Raw genomic sequence first — 22,537 nt, 5'->3', positions numbered from 1 at the left:
TTTCCATTATGTACTAGTACCTTACGTACACCTTATGTCCCATTACGTACTGGTACTTTTTTAGCACCTACTCAGCGAGAGTTCTGGGCAATCCGAGGTGATCTGAAAACATGGCGTTAGCCTAAGCAGCCCCTTTAAGCCCTGATTTTAGTAATTTTTTTCATGGCTGTATCTGTTTCCCTCATTACTGGTGTAAATTGTGATTTAACTGAGCCCAGTCTGGTTTTCTGTTATCCTTCTGAGACACACTAAGTGCCTCTGAAGGATTAGGAAATTTGGATATAAGTGTCTTAATTTCCTACTGGATAACTGAGAACCTACATGGACTGATCCCTACAGGCCTGTTCACTGTTTTATATTTCATTATATGTTCCAGTTGTGCCTTATTTCATTATCAAAATGCTGTGTTTCCCTTTTTGGCATTAATGAAATGCACTTCTCTTTTAATGCGGGGGGATTCCCATCACATCTTATGAAGACTCTAGAGCGGCTCTTCCTCAACCTCCTCCGACCACAGGTACAACATGCCCAGGACCCACTACAGTTTGCATACAAGGCGGGTGTCGGAGTGGAGGATGCCATCCTGTACCTCCTACACAGAGCCCACTCACACCTGGATGGGGGAAAAGGCACGGTCAGGATCCTGTTTCTTGACTTTTCCAGTGCCTTTAATACCATCCAGCCCTGTATGCTTCAGGAAAAACTGAACAGGATGGAGGTGGACCCCTGCCTGGTGGCTTGGATCTCCGACTACCTCACCGACAGACCACAGTACGTCAGGCTGAAGGACATCACGTCTGACACTGTGGTCAGCAGCACAGGAGCACCACAGGGAACTGTGCTGTCCCCTCTTCTCTTCACCCTGTACACCTCTGACTTCTGCTACAACTCTGAATTATGCCATATTCAGAAGTTTGCAGATGACACGGCCATCATGGGGTGTATCTGGGATGATCAGGAAGAGGAGTACAGAAGTCTGGTGAGGAACTTTGTCGCATGGAGTCACACAAACCACCTGCAACTCAACACCTCAAAGACTAAGGAACTGGTTGTGGACTTCGGGAGGTCTAGAGCAGGTCCACTGCCGGTTCAGATAGAGGGGGAGGAGGTGGAGGTGGTCAACAAGTACAAGTACCTCGGGCTGTGGGTGGACAATAAACTGGACTGGTCATGCAACACAGAGCACCTGTATAAAAAAGCCCAAAGCCGACTGTACTTCCTCAGGAGGCTGAGGTCTTTTAACATCTGCAGGAAGCTCCTGAGGATGTTTTACCAGTCGGTGGTTGCTGGAGTACTTTTCTATGCTGTGGTGTGCTGGGGGAGCAGCACAGCAAAGAGGGACTCATCCAGGCTGGAGAAACTGATCAGGAGGGCTAGCTCTGTGGTCGGCATGAAGCTGGACACTCTGGTGACAGTGGCAGAGAAAAGGACACTAAAGAAACTGATGGACATTATGGACAATGCTGGGCATCCTCTGCACATGGCCATAAACAACCAGAAGAGTCTGTTCAGTGACAGGTTGCTTCTCCCAAAGACAAGAACTAACAGACTTAAAAACTCCTTTGTCCCACACGCCATCAGACTGTTTAACTCCTCTCTGGAGGGGAGAGGGAGGGGAAACAGGAGGACAAAGGAGGGGGGAACAACTAAGCTGTAGTGCCTCTTCACCTCACTGTGCAATACCTTGTGCAATACTTTTTGTAAATAGTCAACAGTGCAATAGACTCAATACTTGAAATGTGCAATTCACTTGTATTTTTATTTTTTATTCCTATTTATTCTATTTATCCCCTTTGTATATTTTATTTATATTTGTCTCTGTATTTATATATGTGTGTGTGTGTGTGTGTGTGTGTGTGTGTGTGTGTATATATATATATATATAACAATTCTGTAACTGTAACTTCTGTCGTTGCTGTGCTTTTTGGAAGTCGAATTTCCCAGAGGAACCCACCCGAGGGATTAATAAAGTTCTATCTTATCTTATCTTATCTTATGATGCCTGGGTGTTTCTTCTTCACTCACTGTGTGTTTATGCACCTCTGCATTTAATGATGAGTTATTGTCATGTCTGACTGTGGCAGATGATGGACACAAACACAGAAACAACATTTGTATCTTTCGTGTCAGACCGAGGGCCGTGTCAGCACTGCATCATCAAATTCCTGTGTAATCTGTACTTTATTGATCCCCGTGGGGAAATCCCTCTTGGCATTTAACCCATTCTGTCACGGTTCGTAGGATGAGCCGTGTGGAATTATTAAAGGACCCAAAACGCAGGCAAAGGATGGATGATATGAGTGAGTGTTTATTTTCAAAGTGGCAAAATGACACCAACAGGCAGCGGGCGTATGAGAAGCAACTGAGGAACCCTAAACTGGGAAGACTCCTGTCTCCCATCGATGGGAGACAGGAGAGGAACACACCTGGGAGAAGTCACAGCTGACGGGACAGGGGAAACGTAAACTGAACACACTCACATAAGACAGAGACCTTCAGAATAAAACAGGAAACTCATAGACACAGAGGACCAGACAAGACACTGACCTTAACAGACAGACTCACGAACAGACACAGTGACACCATAGACAGACACAGACTCAGGACCATGACACATTCACTCAGTGAAGCAGTGGGCAGCCATTGGGCGCCCAGGGAGCAGTGTGTAGGGACGGTACCTTGCTCAGGGGTACCTCAGGATAGCCGTTCAGTGGATTTGGACCCCTGACCTTCCGATCATGGGGCCACCACTCTACCTACTGAGCTATCCCTGCCCCTGTATATGATGTATGTATGTATGATCTGTATATGTGGTTTCGACAATAAAGATGACTTTGACTTGACAAAGGGAGTCAATACTGAACATGAAATTACAAACAAACCAAGAGGAGATAACACTCAGCTAACATGGGACGACATGACAACAAGCAAAGGAAGACAGAGGACCTGAATCCACATACAGGATGATGAGAGGATAGGCTACAGGTAGAAGCACGCTGGACCTAATACTGAACACAATGCACACAGGACAAGGGACTATCAAAATAAGACAGGAAACACACAGACAGAGCCTCAGCCTGACACAGTGACTGTGGAGAACAACTAAACAGGGAACAGAAGAGTCATGACAGCAAGTGTAAACAGAGGGATCACAACAACCAAAGCTGGGAACACAATCCTTACCTCACAGTACTACACAAAAGACACATAAATGCTGGCTCCACAGACCCAGGACCATGACTAGGGATGGGTATCGTATAGGTTTTATCCAATACCAGTACCAAACTGGTACTTTTGAAACGGTGCCAGTGCTTAAAGAATGGAGAACACACACTTTGTCCAAAAACCTCTCATGTTTAACTGATTTTTAACTGTTTTTTTGTAAAAGATAACAATGTTAGCCTTTTCTGCAGCTATGGGGCATATATGGCATCACTCTTGGCTGGAAGCAGTGCTTAAACAATGGAAAAAACACAAACTTTGTCCAAAAACCTCTCATGTTTAACTGTTTTCCACTTTTTCTTTGGTCATTTTAGCCTTTTTGGCCAGGGTGAAGGGAGTATCTGCCATCAAACAAGAAGACAGCCGCATGTAACTACGACGGTGTTTGCTAGTTCACCTTACATGCATTAATGTAATAACGTGGTTAGCCTACTCAGCGTAGATTACACACGAACAACATTAAGCTACTCACGCAGAGAAGAACGGCTGCTGCTGCATCATCATCCTCATCATTTCTGCTACACTGGCAGGGCTAGGGGCCAGGACTCTTCTCTTCGTGTTCTTGGGGGATGTTGCTAACTCCGGGTTAGCAACATCCGGGCTAACTCCATTAGATTACAATAAAAACTGCCTTGACATGACTACTGTTGTGATATATATATAAATTAAACAGTAATCATATTCTATGTCGTTTTGTTTTGGTTTGTGGTCTCCTGTTGCTGTTTTTTGGGGATTTTTTGGGTCCCTTTTCGTCCCATTCCTCTTTGTGTTATTTTTGTTGTAATTTTGAGTCTTTGTGGGTTTTTTGGTCTCTTTGTAGTACCAAACAGTTGTTTCTGTTTATCTGGACATAGCGTATTGAGCATATTTGTCACAGCTGCGACGGCAGACGTGTGGAGGTGAGGTAAGGACTCAAACACAGGCGCTGACTTTGATGGGATGAGTGAGCTTTTATTTATAAGTGAGCAGGATACAGCAGGAGCGGAGGATGGAATGCTCAGAAACAAAGGGGAACCTAAACCTAAATCCACAGACGACACAGAGGAAGGGTCACACAGGGAGACCATGCAGACAAACCAGCAACACGCAGGATAAAACACAGGGCTTATATACACAGTGGAGTAACCAGGGAACAGGAGGGAAACACAGCTGGGAGAAATCAGGGCTAATGAGACTAGGGAAGAAAAACTAGACACAAGACATGGACCTTCAAAGTAAGACAGGAAATACAACGGGTATGCACAGACTCAAACTTAACACTAAGATGTCAGACATGGCAACAGGGAGGAAACATGGAGACGTGGGACGAAGGCAGGCACAGTCACACAGAACAGAAGGAGCTCAAAATACAAAACCTGAGAACAGGAATGACTAGAACAGTTCTGGGGGTTTTCTTGGATAGCAAACTTATATTCGAGAAACAAATTAATTCCGGTGCTTCATTGGCTTCCAGTGCGTTTTAGAATTAAATTCAAAATCTTACTTTTGACTTATAAAGTGCTAATTGGCCAGGCACCGGACTATTTGTCTGACATATTGCAGTTTTATACGCCCTCTAGAGCCCTTCGATCAAGCGATCACCTGCTCCTTACCTTACATAAGTCTAGGATGGTTCATAGAGGAGATCGGGTGTTTGCGGTTGTGGCACCGAAACAGTGGAATGATCTACCTCTCCACATTAGAAAGGCCCCAACTGTTACTCTTTTTAAATATTTTAAAATATTTTTTTACTCTGGCTTTCGAAACTGTATGAGAGTTACCAATTCTTTTATCCTAATTTTCTTTTAATTTTCTTACCTGTCGTTGTTGTCAATGTCATTGTTTAACTGTTACTCTGTACAGCACTTTGGTCAGCTCCCTGTTGTTATTAAATGTGCTTTATAAATAAATAAATAAATAAAATAAATAGAACAGAACCAAAACTATTAACAGTGACAACCCTAAATAACAAATAGTCAAGAAACACAAATGAACAGCTGCGAAATGGTATAATATTTGCCCATGGTGTTAAAAGTCCGCTTGTTCACTGTAGCTGTTTTATACTACGTTACCCATGATGCACCTCGGTATCTGTACTTCCGGTTGGGAACGTGTTCAGCGCAGCGCTGCACAGATGAGAGGTGTGTCGGAGGAGTAACGTATTAACGTGCATTCGGTGTGAGTTAATACTGCGTGCGTGCTTACCATGTGAGTATTGTAAGATGAGAGTGAGGCTTGTTGACTTTATCTGTGTAATTTGCTATCGCTAAGAGGCTAGTCTCGTTGCTATCGCTAAGAGGCTAGTCCCATTGCTATCGCTAAGATGCGTTTTGTTTGGCCTACTACAGGCAGCCTTGTGTTCAGCCCATATTTCATTCCATATACGACTTACTGTCAAGCATTGTGGTTGTAGGTGGATGTAACTATTTACTATGTTTATTCTCTGAATCGTTGCAATCTGCAGAGGTCTGGTTTGCCAAGGTATATACAAGCCAGAAATTCATTTATGGTCTTAGGGTGCCATCTAGTGGCCATGAGGTTATGGCAGATTGTATAACATTACGCTGGAAACCCACAGTACTGTATAAGGGGTACACTGCTATCCATAGTGGTTAATACAAATGTTTGTTCTTTCTGTTTACAGATGACCACACACACACACATACCCATATACACACTCACACCCCCGTTACCTGCATGTGAATACTGTAATGCCTCCCTACCAACGCTGTACATCCTGTTGATGTCATCTGCCACCTCTTTAGTAAAGTTATTTGAACTACATCACTGTGGAGTACCATTCCTTCTGACCGAGGACGACTCAGTTGAAGCGTGATCGGCAATCAGTGCAAACATACATTACAAGTGGTCCTTCGAGCCGGATTCGCCTTGGCTGAGTTAATGAGATGGCAAACCCTCAGGATAGAGGTGCATCGAGTAGCCCCCGTCCAACGCGGGAGAAGAAACTTCCAGGACATCTGGTGGACTATGAGCACAACCTAACTGAGCCATCTAGCGCTCCAAGTAGTTCAAGCAGCTCCGACTATGAAGAGGATGAGAGATGGCAGAAGATGGAATCAGTTTGGAGCAGTGTCCTCCAACACATGACTCAACTGCAAGTGTCTATGGAGGAAACTCGTGGGACACTACTGAAGCGGGTGGAGCGTTTGGAGCAAGCTTCTAAACCTGGCAGTCCTCTTCCCCCAGAAACAGGAGCGTTAGAACAACCCCAACATATTTCCTCCATAACAGAAGTTGCACCACTACAACCTAGCAATGAGGTGTTACATGACACCACAACACCGGCGAACATGCCGACGCCAGTGGAAACATCTGCTCCATCACCTCCCCGTAAAGCGAGCCTTCACATTCAGCCAGTGCTGCACCCTGCCACTTATGTAGCTGCATCGACGCCACTCAGGAGACCTGGGCGATGCACTGCTGAACCCTTCTCATATCAGCGATCGGAACATCAGCTCCTGATAAACAGGCCAGGCCAGGTGCAGCTATTACATTCTGCATCCCCAGCTGATCAGCCACTACAACATGCTCATCTTTCAGTGCACCAGCTATCACAGGCTGTGGACCCAATGAGTCTGCAGCAGATGTCACATCCCGCTGCTCCTGTCTTCCAAGTCGGACATCCAGCTAATCCTGTGTACTTGCAGCAACCTTCACGTCCACCAGCGCCTGTGACCCAGCCATCACAGTGGACAGAAGCTCATCGCCCTGTGCCCACCATACTGCATCCTGAAGCTGTGCCTGATCCAGCTGGCAAGTACTATGTTCCTTATCCCTCAGGCAGTAACTATTCATCATCTTCCTCTGCTGAACACCATAATCCACAGGTTGCCACAACTCACCCAGCAGGAACGCCTCTACCAAACCTGATGGAGATGATGGTGGCATCTTCATACGGCATCCCAAAGCCTAAGCTGGTGATCTTCCGGTCGGGGAGAGAGAGTGACTTTGCCTTATTGAAGAAAGGGCTGGACAGCACCTTAGGGCCACATTCTCATCTGGGAGAAGATTACAAGTATCAGGTCCTACTAGATCATCTAGAGCATCCCAGCGCCCTACAGGTAGCCAAGCGCTACATTCACGACCGCACTCCCTACACTAGTGCAATGAGGGCGCTAGAGCAGAGGTATGGACAGCCAAGGCAGTTAGTCCAAAGTGAGCTTAGCACTATATTAAACTGCCCCCCTATTAGAGCCGGCGATTCTCAAGCTATTGAAGACCTCTCCCTGTCGGTGTCCAGCCTGGTTGGGCTTCTCAGTACCATGGATGAAGTAGCAGCCAGTGAGCTTCATTGTGGTTCACATGTGGACAGACTGCTTACCAAGCTCCCTCTGAACTACAGGGACAACTTCATCGAGTACTGTATCACCCGGGGGATCATCCGCAGTGGCAGCAGCCGAACATACAATATGTACGACTTCTCAGAATGGCTCGAACGGAAATCCCAAGTCCTTCAGCTATCCAGACAAGCCTCTCAAATGCCCCCGGACAAGCCACGTCCAGAGAAGAACCTACTCAAAGCCTCAGCAGGGCTCAAGCCACACAACAGATCTGCCTCCATCTACTACGGCCCAAATCTAGCCCAAGCCAAGCTAAAACAGGAGGGAGAATCTACAGCTCCAGATCCGACAGTCCAACTTAAGAAGAAACAGAAGTTCAAACCTTATTGTCCATACTGCGAAGGGACAGAGCATTATCTGAATGGCTGTGATGGATTCAAAAGGCTAGACCTCAAAGCTATGGCTACCTGGATTACAGAGAAGGCCAAATGCTGGCGCTGTGGCCGTAAACATTCTCCAGAGCAGTGTACTCTGAAGAAGCCGTGCAGCACCTGTGGTGACCAGCATTTGTCGGTGCTCCATGACCTGGTTGAGGCCAAGAAGCGGGACCCTAACATACTAACTGTGAGTACTAGTATGGTCTACCTAGACTATTCAAGTCACTCAGGTCGTGTTATGCTTAAGGTAGTACCAATCCAACTACATCATGGGAGCAAATCACTGGATACATTTGCTGTGCTCGATGACGGCTCAGAGAAGACTGTTGTGCTTCCAGCGGCAGTTACAGCTCTAGGTTTGGAACAGGAGGAAGCAACACTCTCACTGAGAACTATCCGTCGAGATGTAATCCAGATGAAGGGAGGCTTTGTCTCATTTCAGGTGTCACCAAGGGCTAAGCCCAAAGTGAGGTACAAAGTAACACATGCTTTCACAGCCCAACAACTGAGCCTAGCTACTCAGTCATGTCCAGTTGAACAGCTAAAGAAGAAGTATCTTCACTTACAGAAAGTCCAGATTGAGGGATTTAACCAGATCCAACCTTTGGTGCTGATTGGCTCAGATAACGCTCATCTCATCACCCCTGTCCGCCCCGTCCTTCGGGGGTCGTCCAAAGGGCCAGTAGCTATCTGCACCAAGCTCGGATGGGCCATCCAGGGGCCGGCCAGTAGTATGCCTACATCTGAGGGGGACCTGCAGTGCCTGAACATGTGCCTTTCTCCTGCAGAGGCCGTGCATCAAGATGTGAAGCGTTTGTGGCAACTAGATGCTCCCCCCTACAGGACAGAGAAGGAGGTCACACGGTCAAAGGAGGACAGAGAGGCGGTAGCTATGTTGGAGACAAAGACTATCAGAGTCCCAGTAGACGGTGTCGAGAGATACGCCACTCCGCTGCTGAGAAGAAGGGACTTTCCACGGATGTGTGTCTCTCCTGAAGCAGTAAAAGGCCTTCTCAGATCCACCGAACGTAAGCTGGCCAAGAATCCTGATCTGAACCTCACATACAGCCAGGAGATCCACAGGTTAGTAGATTCTGGTTATGTTGTTAAGCTGAGCCCAGATGAGACACATAGCCCTTCCGAGTCATGGTATGTACCCCACCACATGGTACATCACAATAATAAGGCTAGGGTGGTCTTCAACTGTTCGTTTGAGTTTCAGGGGGCCGTCCTAAACCACTACCTCTTACCAGGACCTCCCTTGGGGCCCACTCTGCTGGGGGTATTACTCCGCTTCCGCCAACACCCTGTAGCTGTGAGTGGAGATATCAGAGCCATGTTTCACCAGATTCGGCTGCTCCCAGAGGATTGTCCTCTGCTACGGTTTCTGTGGAGGGATTGTGAAACTGACCGGCCCCCAGACGTATATGAGTGGAGAGTTTTGCCCTTCGGAACGACATGTAGCCCCTGTTGTGCTATTTTCGCCCTACAGAGACATGCAAGGGAGCACGAAGACACCCACAAGGACATCTGTGACTCTGTCCACACAGCCTTCTATGTGGATAACTGTTTACAGTCCCTATCCAACCCAGAAGAGGCAAAGCAGCTCATCGACCGAATGAGAGATTTACTCATTCAAGGAGGATTCGAGATACGTCAGTGGGCGAGCAACGTGCCCGAAGTAGTTGCTCACCTGCCCGCTTCAGCTAGATCAGAGAGCTGCGAGCTTTGGCTGAACTTCAAAAGTCTCGACCCACAAGAGTCAACATTAGGACTCAGCTGGCACTGCCCGACAGATGTCCTGGGATATAAGCACCGCCCTATAACCTACTCCACGGTCACGCTGCGCAACGTGTACAAGGTACTAGCTACCCAGTATGACCCCTTAGGTTATATTTGTCCCTACACTACAAGGGCCAAGCTGATTGTACAGGCCCTGTGGAGCACAGAGAGAGGATGGGATGAGCCCATCGAAGGGAATCTACTTCAGTCCTGGCTTGAGTGGGAAGGCGAACTGTCACACCTTCAGCATGTCACCATTCCCCGCTGCTACGCTCCTTCTCACAACTCCAGCAATGTGACATACGAGGCTCACATATTCTGTGACGCATCAGAAAAGGCGTATGGGGCTGTGGCTTATCTCCGAGTAATCGATCAACAACTGCCCATCGCCACATCATTCCTGATGGCTCGCTCCAGAGTGGCCCCACGTAAACAGGTGTCAATACCCCGGCTGGAGCTTTGCGCAGCGCTCACAGGGGCCCAATTGGCCAAATTACTCCAGACAGAGCTCACCATCCTCCTGAAATCGATCTACCTGTGGACAGACTCTACAACGGTGCTGCAGTGGATCCAGTCTAGTTCCTGTCGCTATAAGGTATTTGTGGGGACTAGAATCTGTGAAATACAGGAGCTGACATCTCCTGAACAGTGGCGGTATGTGACCTCTGACCTCAATCCTGCTGATGACATCACCAGAGGGAAACATCTCGCTGACCTAACTGTCCGCAATCGTTGGTCACATGGTCCACCCTTTCTGTCACAAACTGCTGACACTTGGCCTAAGTTTCCAACAGAGTTCCCGGCATGCAGTGAGGCAGAGCTCAGGAAGACTGCATTCTGTGGGCACGCTTCTGCATCCCCGACTTTACCGGATCCAACACAGTATGCCACGCTAGATGAGCTGATTGCTGCTACCTACCAGACCCAACACGGGGCGGCTGATGCTCCTATTACAGCAGCGGAGCAACTAGAAACCAAAACCATGCTGCTTCGCTCGGCACAGACTGACAGCTTCTCAGAGGAGGCCCGAGCCCTCCAGATCGGGCACCCAGTCCGCTCAGACAGCCGTCTTAGCGTGCTGTCCCCTGAATATGACAGTCTTACTGGTCTCATCAGAGTCGGAGGCCGCCTCCGTCGAGCTGCCGACTTAGATCCAGACAGTATTCATCCCATTGTATTAGCAGCTGAACATCCCCTGACCAAGCTCATCATAAAAACTTATGATGACCAGCTCCTTCATCCAGGTGCAGAGAGGCTGTTTGCGGAAATACGGCGCACCTATTGGATTCTCAGAGGACGTCAAGCCATTAAGAAGCATCAGCACCAGTGTGTGGACTGTAGGAGATGGCGCGCCTCACCTTCTACACCCAAAATGGCTGACTTACCTTCATCGCGGCTGAGACTCTATAAGCCGCCGTTCTGGTCAACGGGCGTAGACTGTTTTGGGCCATACACGATAAAGATAGGTCGTAGAAGAGAGAAACGCTGGGGAATCATCTACAAGTGTCTTACAACCAGATGCGTGCACCTTGATCTCCTCCCTAGTCTTGACACCGATTCCTTCCTTATGTCATTACGCAGATTTATTGCACGCCGAGGAAAGCCATACGAGATGTGGTCTGATCGAGGGACCAATTTCAGAGGTGGGCACAGAGAACTCCAAACGGCGTTTGAAAACATGGAGCCGGACCTCAAGCAGCAACTGGCTAAGCAGACTATCAACTTCTGCTTCAATCCCCCACACTCTCCTCATTTCGGAGGAGCATGGGAAAGGGAAATCAGAGCAGTGAAGTCAGCTCTGCAAGTGGTCCTGAAGGACCAAGTTGTGGTGGAAGAAGTCCTACTCACTGCTCTCATAGAGGTTGAGGGCATTTTGAACTCAAAGCCGCTTGGCTATGCATCGGCTGACATAGCTGACCCAGATCCCATCACACCAAATCTTCTCTTGATGGGGCGGCATGATTCGGCACTACCCCAGGCAGCTTACGGCCCCTCAGGCACTCTTTCTAACAGAAGATGGAGGCACAGTCAGGTCATCAGCGACCACTTCTGGAAGCGGTTCATACAGAACTACCTCCCAGGACTGCAACTCCGACAGAAATGGAGGAGGTCCACTGACAACATGGCTGTGGGACAAGCTGTTATGATTGTGGACTGTAACTTGCCTAGAGGCCTTTGGCCTGTGGGTACCATTGCCAAAGTTTTCCCAGGGATTGATGGCGTTGTTCGAGCTGCCGAGGTCAAGGTTAAAGACAGTACCTATGTTCGCCCGGTAACTAAGTTGGTGGAACTTCCCAAAGTTCCTGAGGACTCAAATGACACTGTTTCAAAATAGAAGGACTCTAGCGGGAGTGTATTTGCCTACAAATACAGGGGCGGCTGTTAAAAGTCCGCTTGTTCACTGTAGCTGTTTTATACTACGTTACCCATGATGCACCTCGGTATCTGTACTTCCGGTTGGGAACGTGTTCAGCGCAGCGCTGCACAGATGAGAGGTGTGTCGGAGGAGTAACGTATTAACGTGCATTCGGTGTGAGTTAATACTGCGTGCGTGCTTACCATGTGAGTATTGTAAGATGAGAGTGAGGCTTGTTGACTTTATCTGTGTAATTTGCTATCGCTAAGAGGCTAGTCTCGTTGCTATCGCTAAGAGGCTAGTCCCATTGCTATCGCTAAGATGCGTTTTGTTTGGCCTACTACAGGCAGCCTTGTGTTCAGCCCATATTTCATTCCATATACGACTTACTGTCAAGCATTGTGGTTGTAGGTGGATGTAACTATTTACTATGTTTATTCTCTGAATCGTTGCAATCTGCAGAGGTCTGGTTTGCCAAGGTATATACAAGCCAGAAATTCATTTATGGTCTTAGGGTGCCATCTAGTGGCCATGAGGTTATGGCAGATTGTATAACATTACGCTGGAAACCCACAGTACTGTATAAGGGGTACACTGCTATCCATAGTGGTTAATACAAATGTTTGTTCTTTCTGTTTACAGATGACCACACACACACACATACCCATATACACACTCACACCCCCGTTACCTGCATGTGAATACTGTAATGCCTCCCTACCAACGCTGTACATCCTGTTGATGTCATCTGCCACCTCTTTAGTAAAGTTATTTGAACTACATCACTGTGGAGTACCATTCCTTCTGACCGAGGACGACTCAGTTGAAGCGTGATCGGCAATCAGTGCAAACATACATTACACATGGATTAAAAATAATATAAATAAGAGCCTGAAAAAAGCATGGGAAAGGGATCTAGGGCGTACAATGGATGAAGATACATGGGATTCTACATTGTCGAACAATGGATTATACATTAGGGAAGCCAGGGGGAAATTTATTCAATACAAAATTCTTAACAGATACTATTATATTCCTTCAAGGCTGTATAGAATGGGGATTGGTAGAGATGACTTGTGTTGGAAATGCCAACAAGCCAAAGGTACTCTGATACATGCCCTCTGGGAATGCCCGCTGGTTTTTCCAGTTTGGAACACTGTACTGAATTATTTGCAGGGGTGGACACTTTGTAACCTACCCAGATCACCTAAATTATGTTTACTAGGAGACAAAGGAGAGGTGCCGCAATTAAATAAACACCAGTTTAGAGTGTTAAGTACTGCATTGGTAACATGTGCCCGTGTCATTTTGGAACACTGGAAGGACTCTCATATTCCAACGCTTAAAATGTGGAAAGACAGAATGATTGGGAATGTTGCATGCGAAAAGATGCTGGGAAAAATACATCATGTGACGGAAGCTGCGCTGGAACAGTGGGACAATTTTTGCACCTACATGTCTACCTGACTTGGACATTTGAGCTTAATACAACATATGTTAAAACCTCACTTGTTTTGTTTTGTTTCGTTGTGTTTTATTTTGTTTGTTTGTTTGCTTCTTGCTTTTGGTTGTTGCATCTCTGTATTTGCTGTTATAGAATGCAAAATCTAATAAATACTTGAATTATAAAAAAAAAGAAACACAAATGAAAAAGCTACAAAATATTGGGTCACTGACCCAGGACCATGACAGTGTTGTCCCACTCCCACAGAGTGCACTATGTCTAGATGAACAGAATCAACTCTCTGGGATTTCCTTACCTGAATGATTGAGCATTTGTCAAGATGCCTCTTTGTAGAGTTTTGTGGTGTTTTTGCGTTGTTTTTTTTTTTTTTTGTCTCGTTGTTTTTTTCATCTATTGGTGCCATTTTTGGTTTTATTTTTAGTCTTTATTGTGTTTTGTGCCTCTTGGTGTTGTTTTTGTCCCCCTTTTTATTCATGAGCATATGAAATCTGAGTTTCTTGTTGTGTATTGATTCATTTAGCAACAGTAGGCATTATCAGTCTGGCATGTGATTGGCTGTTACTCTGTGATGTGGCATCCTGATGAATCTGTCTTTGTGTCAATATTAATAGTTACAGTCAATACTTTAAGCTTTATTGTCTTTTTTTTTCTTTTATTGTCTTTTTTGAGTTAGATAAGCGAATGGACGGACACACACACACACACACACACACACACACACACACACACACACACAGAAAGACAGACAGAGAAGACAATAACATGTTTTTAATTAGATGACTTTAGCTCACGGTTGTGTGTACGTGTGAAATGATCACAGCAGCTTTCGTGTATGAGGATAACTTTGACATCCATACATTTTGATTATATTATAAACAAATATAATAAGATTATAATTATAGAAACAACCATATTGTACAACATAATCATTGTTAATAAATGATTGAATTTAAGTTTTGCTTACATGTTAAAGAAGTGGGATAGATATTAGTGGGTGGAGTTATTATTGGTGGAAGTAGGTGTGGTTGCATCCACATGTTCAGGTAAAAAGTTTACTGACACTTTTAATTCGATCTTTTATGATTTAAAAGGTTTTAATTTCAGAGTGAATTTGAACAGTGTTGTTGTTAGTTTAGTGTAATGTTAATATAATGTTAGTATTAGCATTTAACTTTGTATCACTATAGAAACTACAGTATAAGTACTGGAGCATTTAACTGCATGCTGTTAGTTTCAAAATGAAAGATAAATCCAAAAGATTGAAATATTTGACATGAATGACACAAAAGTCCAAATTAGTAAAAACGTGCGCACATCTTGTCAGACTTCAGCTGATGGACCAAAGCTTCTTTTACTCTCAAGTTGTTTTATTTTCTCTTGTTCAGTTAAAACCTGTGTAAAAATATTTAAGGTCATTATCATCTCAACATGTAACACAGACAATAAACAGGTAAACAGGTGCTTTACACATGCTGTACCTGGCTTAGGGCAAGGTGATGCGGCTCATGCAGGTGACGATGTGGCATGCCGCCTGGTGAAGGAACTCCTGAAGTCGAAGCTGAGCGGCCGAGCTTACCCGCAGACTTTGGTTCTGCAGATACAGATCAGTGATCGTCAGTAAACTCAAAGAGACATCACCTCGGTGCACATATGTTTGTGTAGATTTTTAGTCCTCCAGGGGTTCTGTTATGAAATAAATATATATTCTTAATGCTTATTTTCTGTTTATATTGTTTTATAGAGCCCAGTGTAGGAAAACACCCTTGTGAGTTAGAATGTAGGCCAAAAGTCACAGAATAGACTGCACGTCCTGTGCAGAAAACAGGAAGTATAGTGCAGAGGAATTTAATAGTTCTTACTAGAGATGGCACGATACCACTTTTTTATGTCCGATACCGATATCATAAATTTGGATATCTGCCGATACCGATATGAATCCGATATAGTGTTTTTTAATCAACAAAACTGTTTTTTAAATATCTTGCTGCATTTTGTATAAGTTCATACTCAAGTTTAAAACAACAACTACACTAAAGCTATTCTGTTATACCTGTATGCAAAAAAAATATTTCATAGTTCAGCAATACTGATCAATCTAATAAACTTAGACCTACACCATCCTCCCTATTCTGGTATTTTAAAGAGTACTTAGCATATATATTAAGCAACCTAACTAATAGGGTTCCAACTCCCAGCAACAACAAAAATAAATAAATAAAACATAGGGAACCACCCCTCACGCTCCACCTCATGATGCTTAATCGACGTAATCAACCTTAATTTGATGCAGTGTGAAAAAAAATGCACAGAAATCAATTATTTTTTTTCAATATATTAAAATATTAAATAGATTCAACATCTTTCTTCAACAAAATTGCAGACTGCACAGATGGTACCTTCCCAAAGGAAAAAGTACTATAGCTTACTAGGGTATATATTAGACTTAATAGTCACTATATACAGTAATTGACTTCTATTCATTTTACATCAAATTAAAACTTTGGGTGTCAGATAATTATTTATTAAAAGCTCGACATTTTAAATGAGAATAAGAAAGAAAAGTATGTCTTTGTGCCCCTTTTCCCTGTTAATGCCCTATCGGCCCCCCTGGCTAAACTTTGCTAGATCCGCCCCTGCACAGTTACCAGCGTCAGCTACGTAGAAAAAGATCCTCGAGTAGAAAGTAATATTAAATAAATTCTAACAGCAGCTGATCAAGCTTAAACGTGCTGCTGTTGTTCAACCGCTGGTTTCCTCTTTCTGGTGCAAAGTGGGCCAAAAACAAACAAGAGAGACGGACTCGCGACAGAAAAGCCGATCAGCTGATCATTAAGCAGTTTCATGATTGAAGTAGCAGCAAGAGGAGGAAGTCGCTCCATATATCGCTTGTTAAGCTTAACGCAGGAATGCTTTACAAACATTCAGAGATGGACTTACACACTTGCTTTACTTCTCTCGGGATAACTTTGTCGGAGATGAAATGCCGGGTTGCTAGCGAAGCTCCAAATGCTATCCAGACCACCGACAGGTCCCGCACGCCACAGCCGCTCTATCACGTGATGCATACTGCTCCGACGTGCTAACGTTCTGAGGTGAGTTACGGCGTGTTGCAAGTTTTGTGAGGTGCTTTCGTGATATTTAATGGATCGGATTACATTTTTTATTTTTCTCCGATATCCGATCCAGTAATTTAGGTCAGTATCGGACCGATACCGATACGTAATATCGGATCGGTCCATCTCTAGTTCTTACCCTTTTTTTTTTGTACCTCGGGGCCCAACCTTTCCACTACACAGTGGCCCGAGGTTAGGGCTATTACTGACACTGAATAAATTGGCGTTGCTTTTGGTTTGATTTATACTTAATAACTACATCCAATCTACTTCATTTTAACGACTAAAACCTTATCAAATAAACATGATGAAGACATGATGCAATGTAATAATCACAAAGACATTTATTTATTATGTGTATGTGAACCTGCACAAAGAACAAAATGCCAAACAGGTTAACTTTCATGGGAATCAAACTGACACAAAAATAATTCACAATTCAATTTTACTACAGCAAAAGAGAAGAAAAAACTGGATAAATAATGTGATGATAAAATAAATACATTCAAAATAATTTTCTGACTAAATGAATAACTAAATAAATAAACTGTTATAGAATGTAAACAAAGCGCAAATGAAAATATAGCCCTATAAAGTCATGGTCCCGGGTCGGTGACCCAGCGTTTTGAGTTTATTGTTATTACTTTTTAGTTTCTTCTGATTTGGTGTGAATTCTTATTTTGTATTAGTTCTTAGGAGTTGGTCCTTGTGTTTAGTGTTTTAGTGTTCTCCCTTCTGCGCTCTGTTCGTGTCCCTAAGTTAGTGTTCTAGAACAGCTTGTGAGTTTCCGGTTTTACTTTGTAAGTCAGTGTCTGGTGATGTCAGTTAGGAACAGCTGTGTCTCCATCCTGTTCGGGCCATTCCTTATTCCCTTCTGTGTGCATTGATAGTGTGTATCTACCTGTGCTCACCGTCGGTTCATCTGTGTTATTCAGTCTTTCTCCGTGTCTCCCCTGCTTTCTCCATGTCATCTCCGTGTATCATCCCGTGTCCTTATATTTTCAGGTTTGTTTATTAGTTTTGCCCAGTCTAGGTTTTAGTAGCTCCCTGTTCCTTATTTCCTGTTTCCTGTTTCCTGTCACTGTAAATAAACACTCACTCGCACCCCAGCCAGTACCTGCATTTTGGGTCCTTCTCTCGTAACACCACATGACTGTTGCCCCAGCCGTGACATATAATCTGTGAGTGAATCTGAAAGTTTCAGCAGTAAACCGTTTTTCATTGGCAGAACCAGAAGTTACTCTTTATATTTAAGACAAATGTGCAAACAGTCACAACAGGTAACTCCCCTTTACCTGAGACACCTGAGCCTGCCTCTGAGACACGATCAAATCTGGTCTGGGTAGGGTTGGGGAAAGGATCACTCTCTGAGTCTGTTTCGGGCTTTGGTCTTGGTTGTGACCACAATGGAAAATCCTGATTCACACAGATATGTAGTTGTGAATGGGAGAAGGAGTTTCACAGCTCTTAGTGCCAGACATGGGTCCTCCTTTGAGACAGCACTCCAGAAGGAGCCCACATCAAGTTTGCTCCACTGCAACTTTAAAGTGCTGTTGGTGGAAACTTCCAGAAGCTGTGAGAACTGGGTCCATTTAGCTGCTGGTGCACGATCAAGAACATGATGTTGTGATGCCTGCAAGTCATTGAAGCTGCACCATCACTGCATACCCCAACACTGTCCTGCCAGTCCAGGTCGTTCTCAGTGAAGTAGTTGTCTTTTCTTTCAAAAGTCATTTTATTACACAAAGGTTTCAGAGCAACGTGTAATACAAAGTAGAGATGGCACGATACCACTTTTTTATGTCCGATACCGATACCGATATCATAAATTTGGATATCTGCTGATACCGATATGAATCCGATATAGTGTTTTTTAATCAACAAAACTGTTTTTTAAATATCTTGCTGCATTTTGTATAAGTTCATACTCAAGTTTAAAACAACAACTACACTAAAACCAAATAACCAAACAAATAGACAGGAACAAGAAAAAAAACGGGGAAGAGGGAGAATCCGTGGGTTACTCAGAAACAATGGACATTATATCTTTTACAGATTGCACATGCGAGGGGGGAAAAGAGTCTTTCCACTTTAGTGAAGTAGCTGTCTGACCAGCAGTAATGAAAGGTTTAGTGCTCTGAGTCTAGAGTTGGGCAGCTTCAGGTCTGCACCAAACATAGCACAGAGTGGCTCTGGTTTAATTTGAGGACTTCAGACATTGTTTGGAAAACAGAGGTCCAAAGGTTGGTCAACAAAGGTTGGTCAACAAAGGACAGGACCAGTACATATGAAGTAATGTACCACCCCCACACCTTCTACTGATTGGATCCACCTCTGGGTATATACACACCATCTTAGCGCTGGATCAGTGCCCCCGATGAACTATCTTAAATTGAATGAGAGTGTGTTGAGCACACATCGATGTATTGTGAACTTGGCCGAGGACAGAGTCCCACAGTTCATCTGTGATATGAAAGTTAAGGTCTTGTTCCCATTTACATTTGATGGCAGCTACTGAAGAACATTGTAAGTGGGAGATTAGATTGTACGAGGCTGATATTGGAGGTTGGACTGACCATTACAACATAATCTACCGGATTGTCTGGAGGTTTTTAGGGGAATTGTGCTGTCATAGTCTGCATGTAGTGTCTGACATGTAAAAAATGAAAAAAACTGAGATGTAGCAATGGCAAATTTAGTGGATATTTGAGAAAAACTTGCAAATTGTCCTTCTAAATCCAAGTCAGCAAAAGATTTTAGACCCTTTCTGTGCCAGATGTGAAAAGCGTTATCTGTCATTGAAGGAACAAATAGGTGGTTTGCTGCAATTGGGCGTTGAAGTGAGAAAGCCTGGTAGGGCTGGGCCATATTATACTGTTCACGGTAATATCTGTACAATGTTAGGCCATGATAAGAAAATGAAATATCGCGATAGAATATGGGTAAAACGTGCATGCGCAGTGCCTTTGTTTTCATACGCACATGGCCGAAAAAGCATGGCGGCAATGGAGAATGAGAAGGGAGAAAGCGGATCATTGAGTGAAACGGATGAACCAGAATTGGTTTGTAAAAATGCTGCAACTTCAGTGATGTGGAACTGGTTTGGTGTTTGTCTGTCAGATACCCACCAAAGCACAATTTTTTTTGTAGAACATGCAAGTGGGCCGTCGTATTGCCATATTTGTCGGACTAAGGTGCTCGTAAATCTGGGAGTAATCTGGGTCCTAAAGTAAGTAAGTGAAATTTATTTATATAGCACATTTCACAGATAAAAATCACAAAGTGCTTTACAATAAGATCAGACATACAAGTTAAAATTAATTAAAAGCCCGTTTGTATAAAAATGTCTTCAGCTGCTTTTTAAAGGAGTCAGTAGAGTCTAGACAGCGTAAAGACAACGGCAGAGAGTTCCACAGCCTCGGTGCCTGAAAAGCCTGATCCCCACGTGTTTTAAACCTAGTACGTGGGACCACCAGTAGTCTCTGACTTGAAGACCTAAGTGCTCGGGATGAAACATGAGGTTTCAGCAGGTCAGAGATATACTGGGGAGCTTCACCGTGCAGAGCTCTAAAAGTTACAACTAAAATTTTAAAATGAACCCTAAAATTTACAGGCAACCAATGAAGAGAAGCCAAAACTGGAGTAATGTGTGACCTCTTGTTTGTACCAGTTAAAAGTCTTGCCGCTGCATTCTGTACAGACTGAAGGCGATCCAGAGCTGATTTGTTGAGACACCTAAAAAGATCGTTACAATAATCCAAACGAGAAGAGATAAAAGCATGAGTAATCATCTCAAGTTCTGCCTTTGACACCAGTAGCCTGAGTTTAGAAATGTTTCTGGGGGCCTCTGGATGTCTGGAGTTTTGATCTCCTCCATACCCGCTTCACACCCTGGAGGACGGGGCTGTGGCCCCCCCACACTCCCTAGCAGATCATTACATGGAGAAACCTTTGGAATGCAAGCATGCTGATCCACACAGGTATGCACACATGGGTATTCACAGACGTGGACTAAAGCTTTCTTGGCTGCTGCCTCAAAGCACACTGTGCGCTGTCTATCTTGCGTGCTGCACAATATCGTTTATTACTTAGTAAATACTGATATCTATGACTAGCTAGTTTATTGTGATGGTGCTTTGTTTTCTCTATTATTATGTTGCTCTTTGTTGTTTGCTGTCTCCTCTGTTTGTTTTTGTTTGTTTGTTTGTTTGTTTTTTTCTCCATACAGGTGACCCAGGAGTTTTTTTTTTTTTTTTTTGTCTCTCTTCCCCCCCCTTCTCACCGTCTCTTCTCCCCTTTGGTTTTCTTTCTTTCTCTCCCCCTCTCTCTCTCATTCATTCCCCCTGTCCTATTTATTTAAAAAAAAAAAAAAAAAAAAAAAAAATGACAAAGGATGAACTGAAGCTCTGCCATCACGTAATGTCGCATACTGCTGTTTCTGATGTCATTTAGAAAAAAAAAAAAAAAAAAAAAAAAAAAAGAAATGTTTCTTAGATGATAAAAACAGTTCCGGACAAGTTGTTTAGAGTGTTTCTCAAGAGACATCGAACTGTCAAATATAACACCTCAGTTTCTGAGACTCGACTGAAATGAAGGGTCTAAAAAACTGATATGCTGCCTAATTTCTGAGAGCATGTGATCAGGTGCAATAATCAAAGTTTCTGTTTTATCTGCATTTATCTGAAGGAAACTGTCATTTAACCATTGTTTGATTTCTGACAGACAATTATTTAAATAAGACAATTTATACAACTCAGAAGCTTTGAAAGAACAGTACAACTGAATGTCATCAGCATAGAGATGATAAGAAATATTATTGTAACGTCTGATAATGTGGCCTAGAGGGAGGATATACAGCAAAAAGAGAATAGGACCTAAAACAGATCCTTGAGGTACCCCAGAAGACAGAACTGATGTTTCCGACAGCACATGATTTATACAGACAGTAAAGGATCTCTCAGATAGATACGACATAAACCATTTTAAAACAACGCCAGTAATCCCAAACAAGTCCTTCAGCCTATTTATCATGATGCTGTGATCAACAGTATCAAAAGCAGAGCTGAGATCCAACATAACCAGAACAGTGTACTCTCCAGAGTCTGCTGCCATCAGAATGTCACTAGACACTTTAAGCAAAGCGGTTTCAGTGGAGTGCAATTTGCGGAAACCAGACTGGAAAATGTCCAGAACATTGTTCTTTTCCAAAAAGTTGTTAAGTTGTTCTGCAACTGTTTTTTCCAAGATCTTTGACACCAATGGTAGTTTTGATATTGGCCTGTAACTGCTTGGAAGAGATGGATCCAAATTTGGTTTCTTTAACATTGGTTCAACAATAGCTTGTTTAAAATAGCTAGGAACTGAGCCAGTATAAAGAGAAGTATTAATTATTTCCAGAATACAGGGGCAAATAGAATCAAACACACTAATGAAAAATGGAGGAAGTACATCAAGGTGGCTTGAAGTCAGTTTCATTCGACCAAGCAGAGCACTGATGTCCTGTAAGGTAACAGGAGTAAAAGAGGACCAGGTATCAGAGGTAAGCAACGTGTCAGTGTGATACTGAGAGGATGATGGAGAAATATTAGACCTGACAGCAGCGACCTTATTAACAAAATAGTTTAAAAAGTCATTACAATCAGATTTAGTATAGACTGGTACATGAGGAATATCAGGAGAGACAATGTTTTTAATTGTATCAAACAATACTCTGGGATTTTTCTTTTTTGAAGCTATTAGATTAGCAAAATATTCCGTTCTGGCATCCGCCCGCTTCTGGTCCCAAAGTCAAACGAACACTGCAGCATCACTGAGAGTTAAAAACTGTCTAAATTCTTTCATCTTTAATAAAACGATCAGCATTGCTGCTTTACCAGGTGTAA

General features: G+C 43.8%; 2 protein-coding genes and 1 long non-coding RNA gene across 9 annotated transcripts in view; 2 read left to right on the top strand and 1 right to left on the bottom strand.

Moving 5' to 3' along the window:
- The window catches only part of nyap2a (neuronal tyrosine-phosphorylated phosphoinositide-3-kinase adaptor 2a), an 84,828-nt gene that overhangs the window by 5,212 nt on the left and 57,079 nt on the right, over nt 1-22,537 (bottom strand). For 2 of the 4 annotated variants that reach the window (XM_082502158.1, XM_082502159.1), the window contains one exon: nt 15,021-15,133. In XM_082502158.1, coding sequence (XP_082358284.1) covers nt 15,021-15,133 — 113 coding nt within the window. Of the gene's footprint in view, nt 1-12,940; nt 14,935-15,020; nt 15,134-22,537 lie in introns of those variants that run through there. The other 2 variants (XM_082502160.1, XM_082502161.1) reach the window with 2 other exon arrangements.
- LOC309687303 (uncharacterized protein) lies at nt 5,234-12,948 on the top strand. 4 transcript variants are annotated; one of them, XR_014270714.1, is made up of 2 exons: nt 5,234-12,283; nt 12,720-12,948. XR_014270714.1 is itself a non-coding variant. In XM_082502157.1 (2 exons), exon 2 carries the CDS (start codon nt 6,108-6,110, stop codon nt 12,054-12,056), a length of 5,949 nt encoding a protein of 1,982 aa, XP_082358283.1. In that variant the 5' UTR covers nt 5,234-5,409; nt 5,846-6,107; the 3' UTR covers nt 12,057-12,948. The 4 variants fall into 4 exon arrangements, 2 of the variants coding, with proteins under 2 accessions (XP_082358283.1, XP_082358282.1); XR_014270715.1 differs by having other exon boundaries at nt 5,234-12,287; XM_082502157.1 differs by having other exon boundaries at nt 5,234-5,409; nt 5,846-12,948.
- On the top strand, nt 15,744-21,046 carry LOC309687307. The gene is made up of 2 exons (XR_014270716.1): nt 15,744-16,634; nt 19,806-21,046. It is a non-coding gene; the product is annotated as an uncharacterized lncRNA (long non-coding RNA).

This window comes from Aulonocara stuartgranti (assembly GCF_965226115.1).
Source record: "Aulonocara stuartgranti genome assembly, chromosome: 14".
In the NCBI taxonomy this organism is placed as follows: Eukaryota; Metazoa; Chordata; class Actinopteri; order Cichliformes; family Cichlidae; genus Aulonocara; species Aulonocara stuartgranti.
This window is presented reverse-complemented; position numbering and strand designations above follow the sequence as displayed.

Coding starts and splice junctions, on each gene's coding strand:
- LOC309687303 (XM_082502157.1), top strand. CDS start 6,108: ATGGCAAACCCTCAGGATAGAGGTGCATCGAGTAGCCCCCGTCCAACG.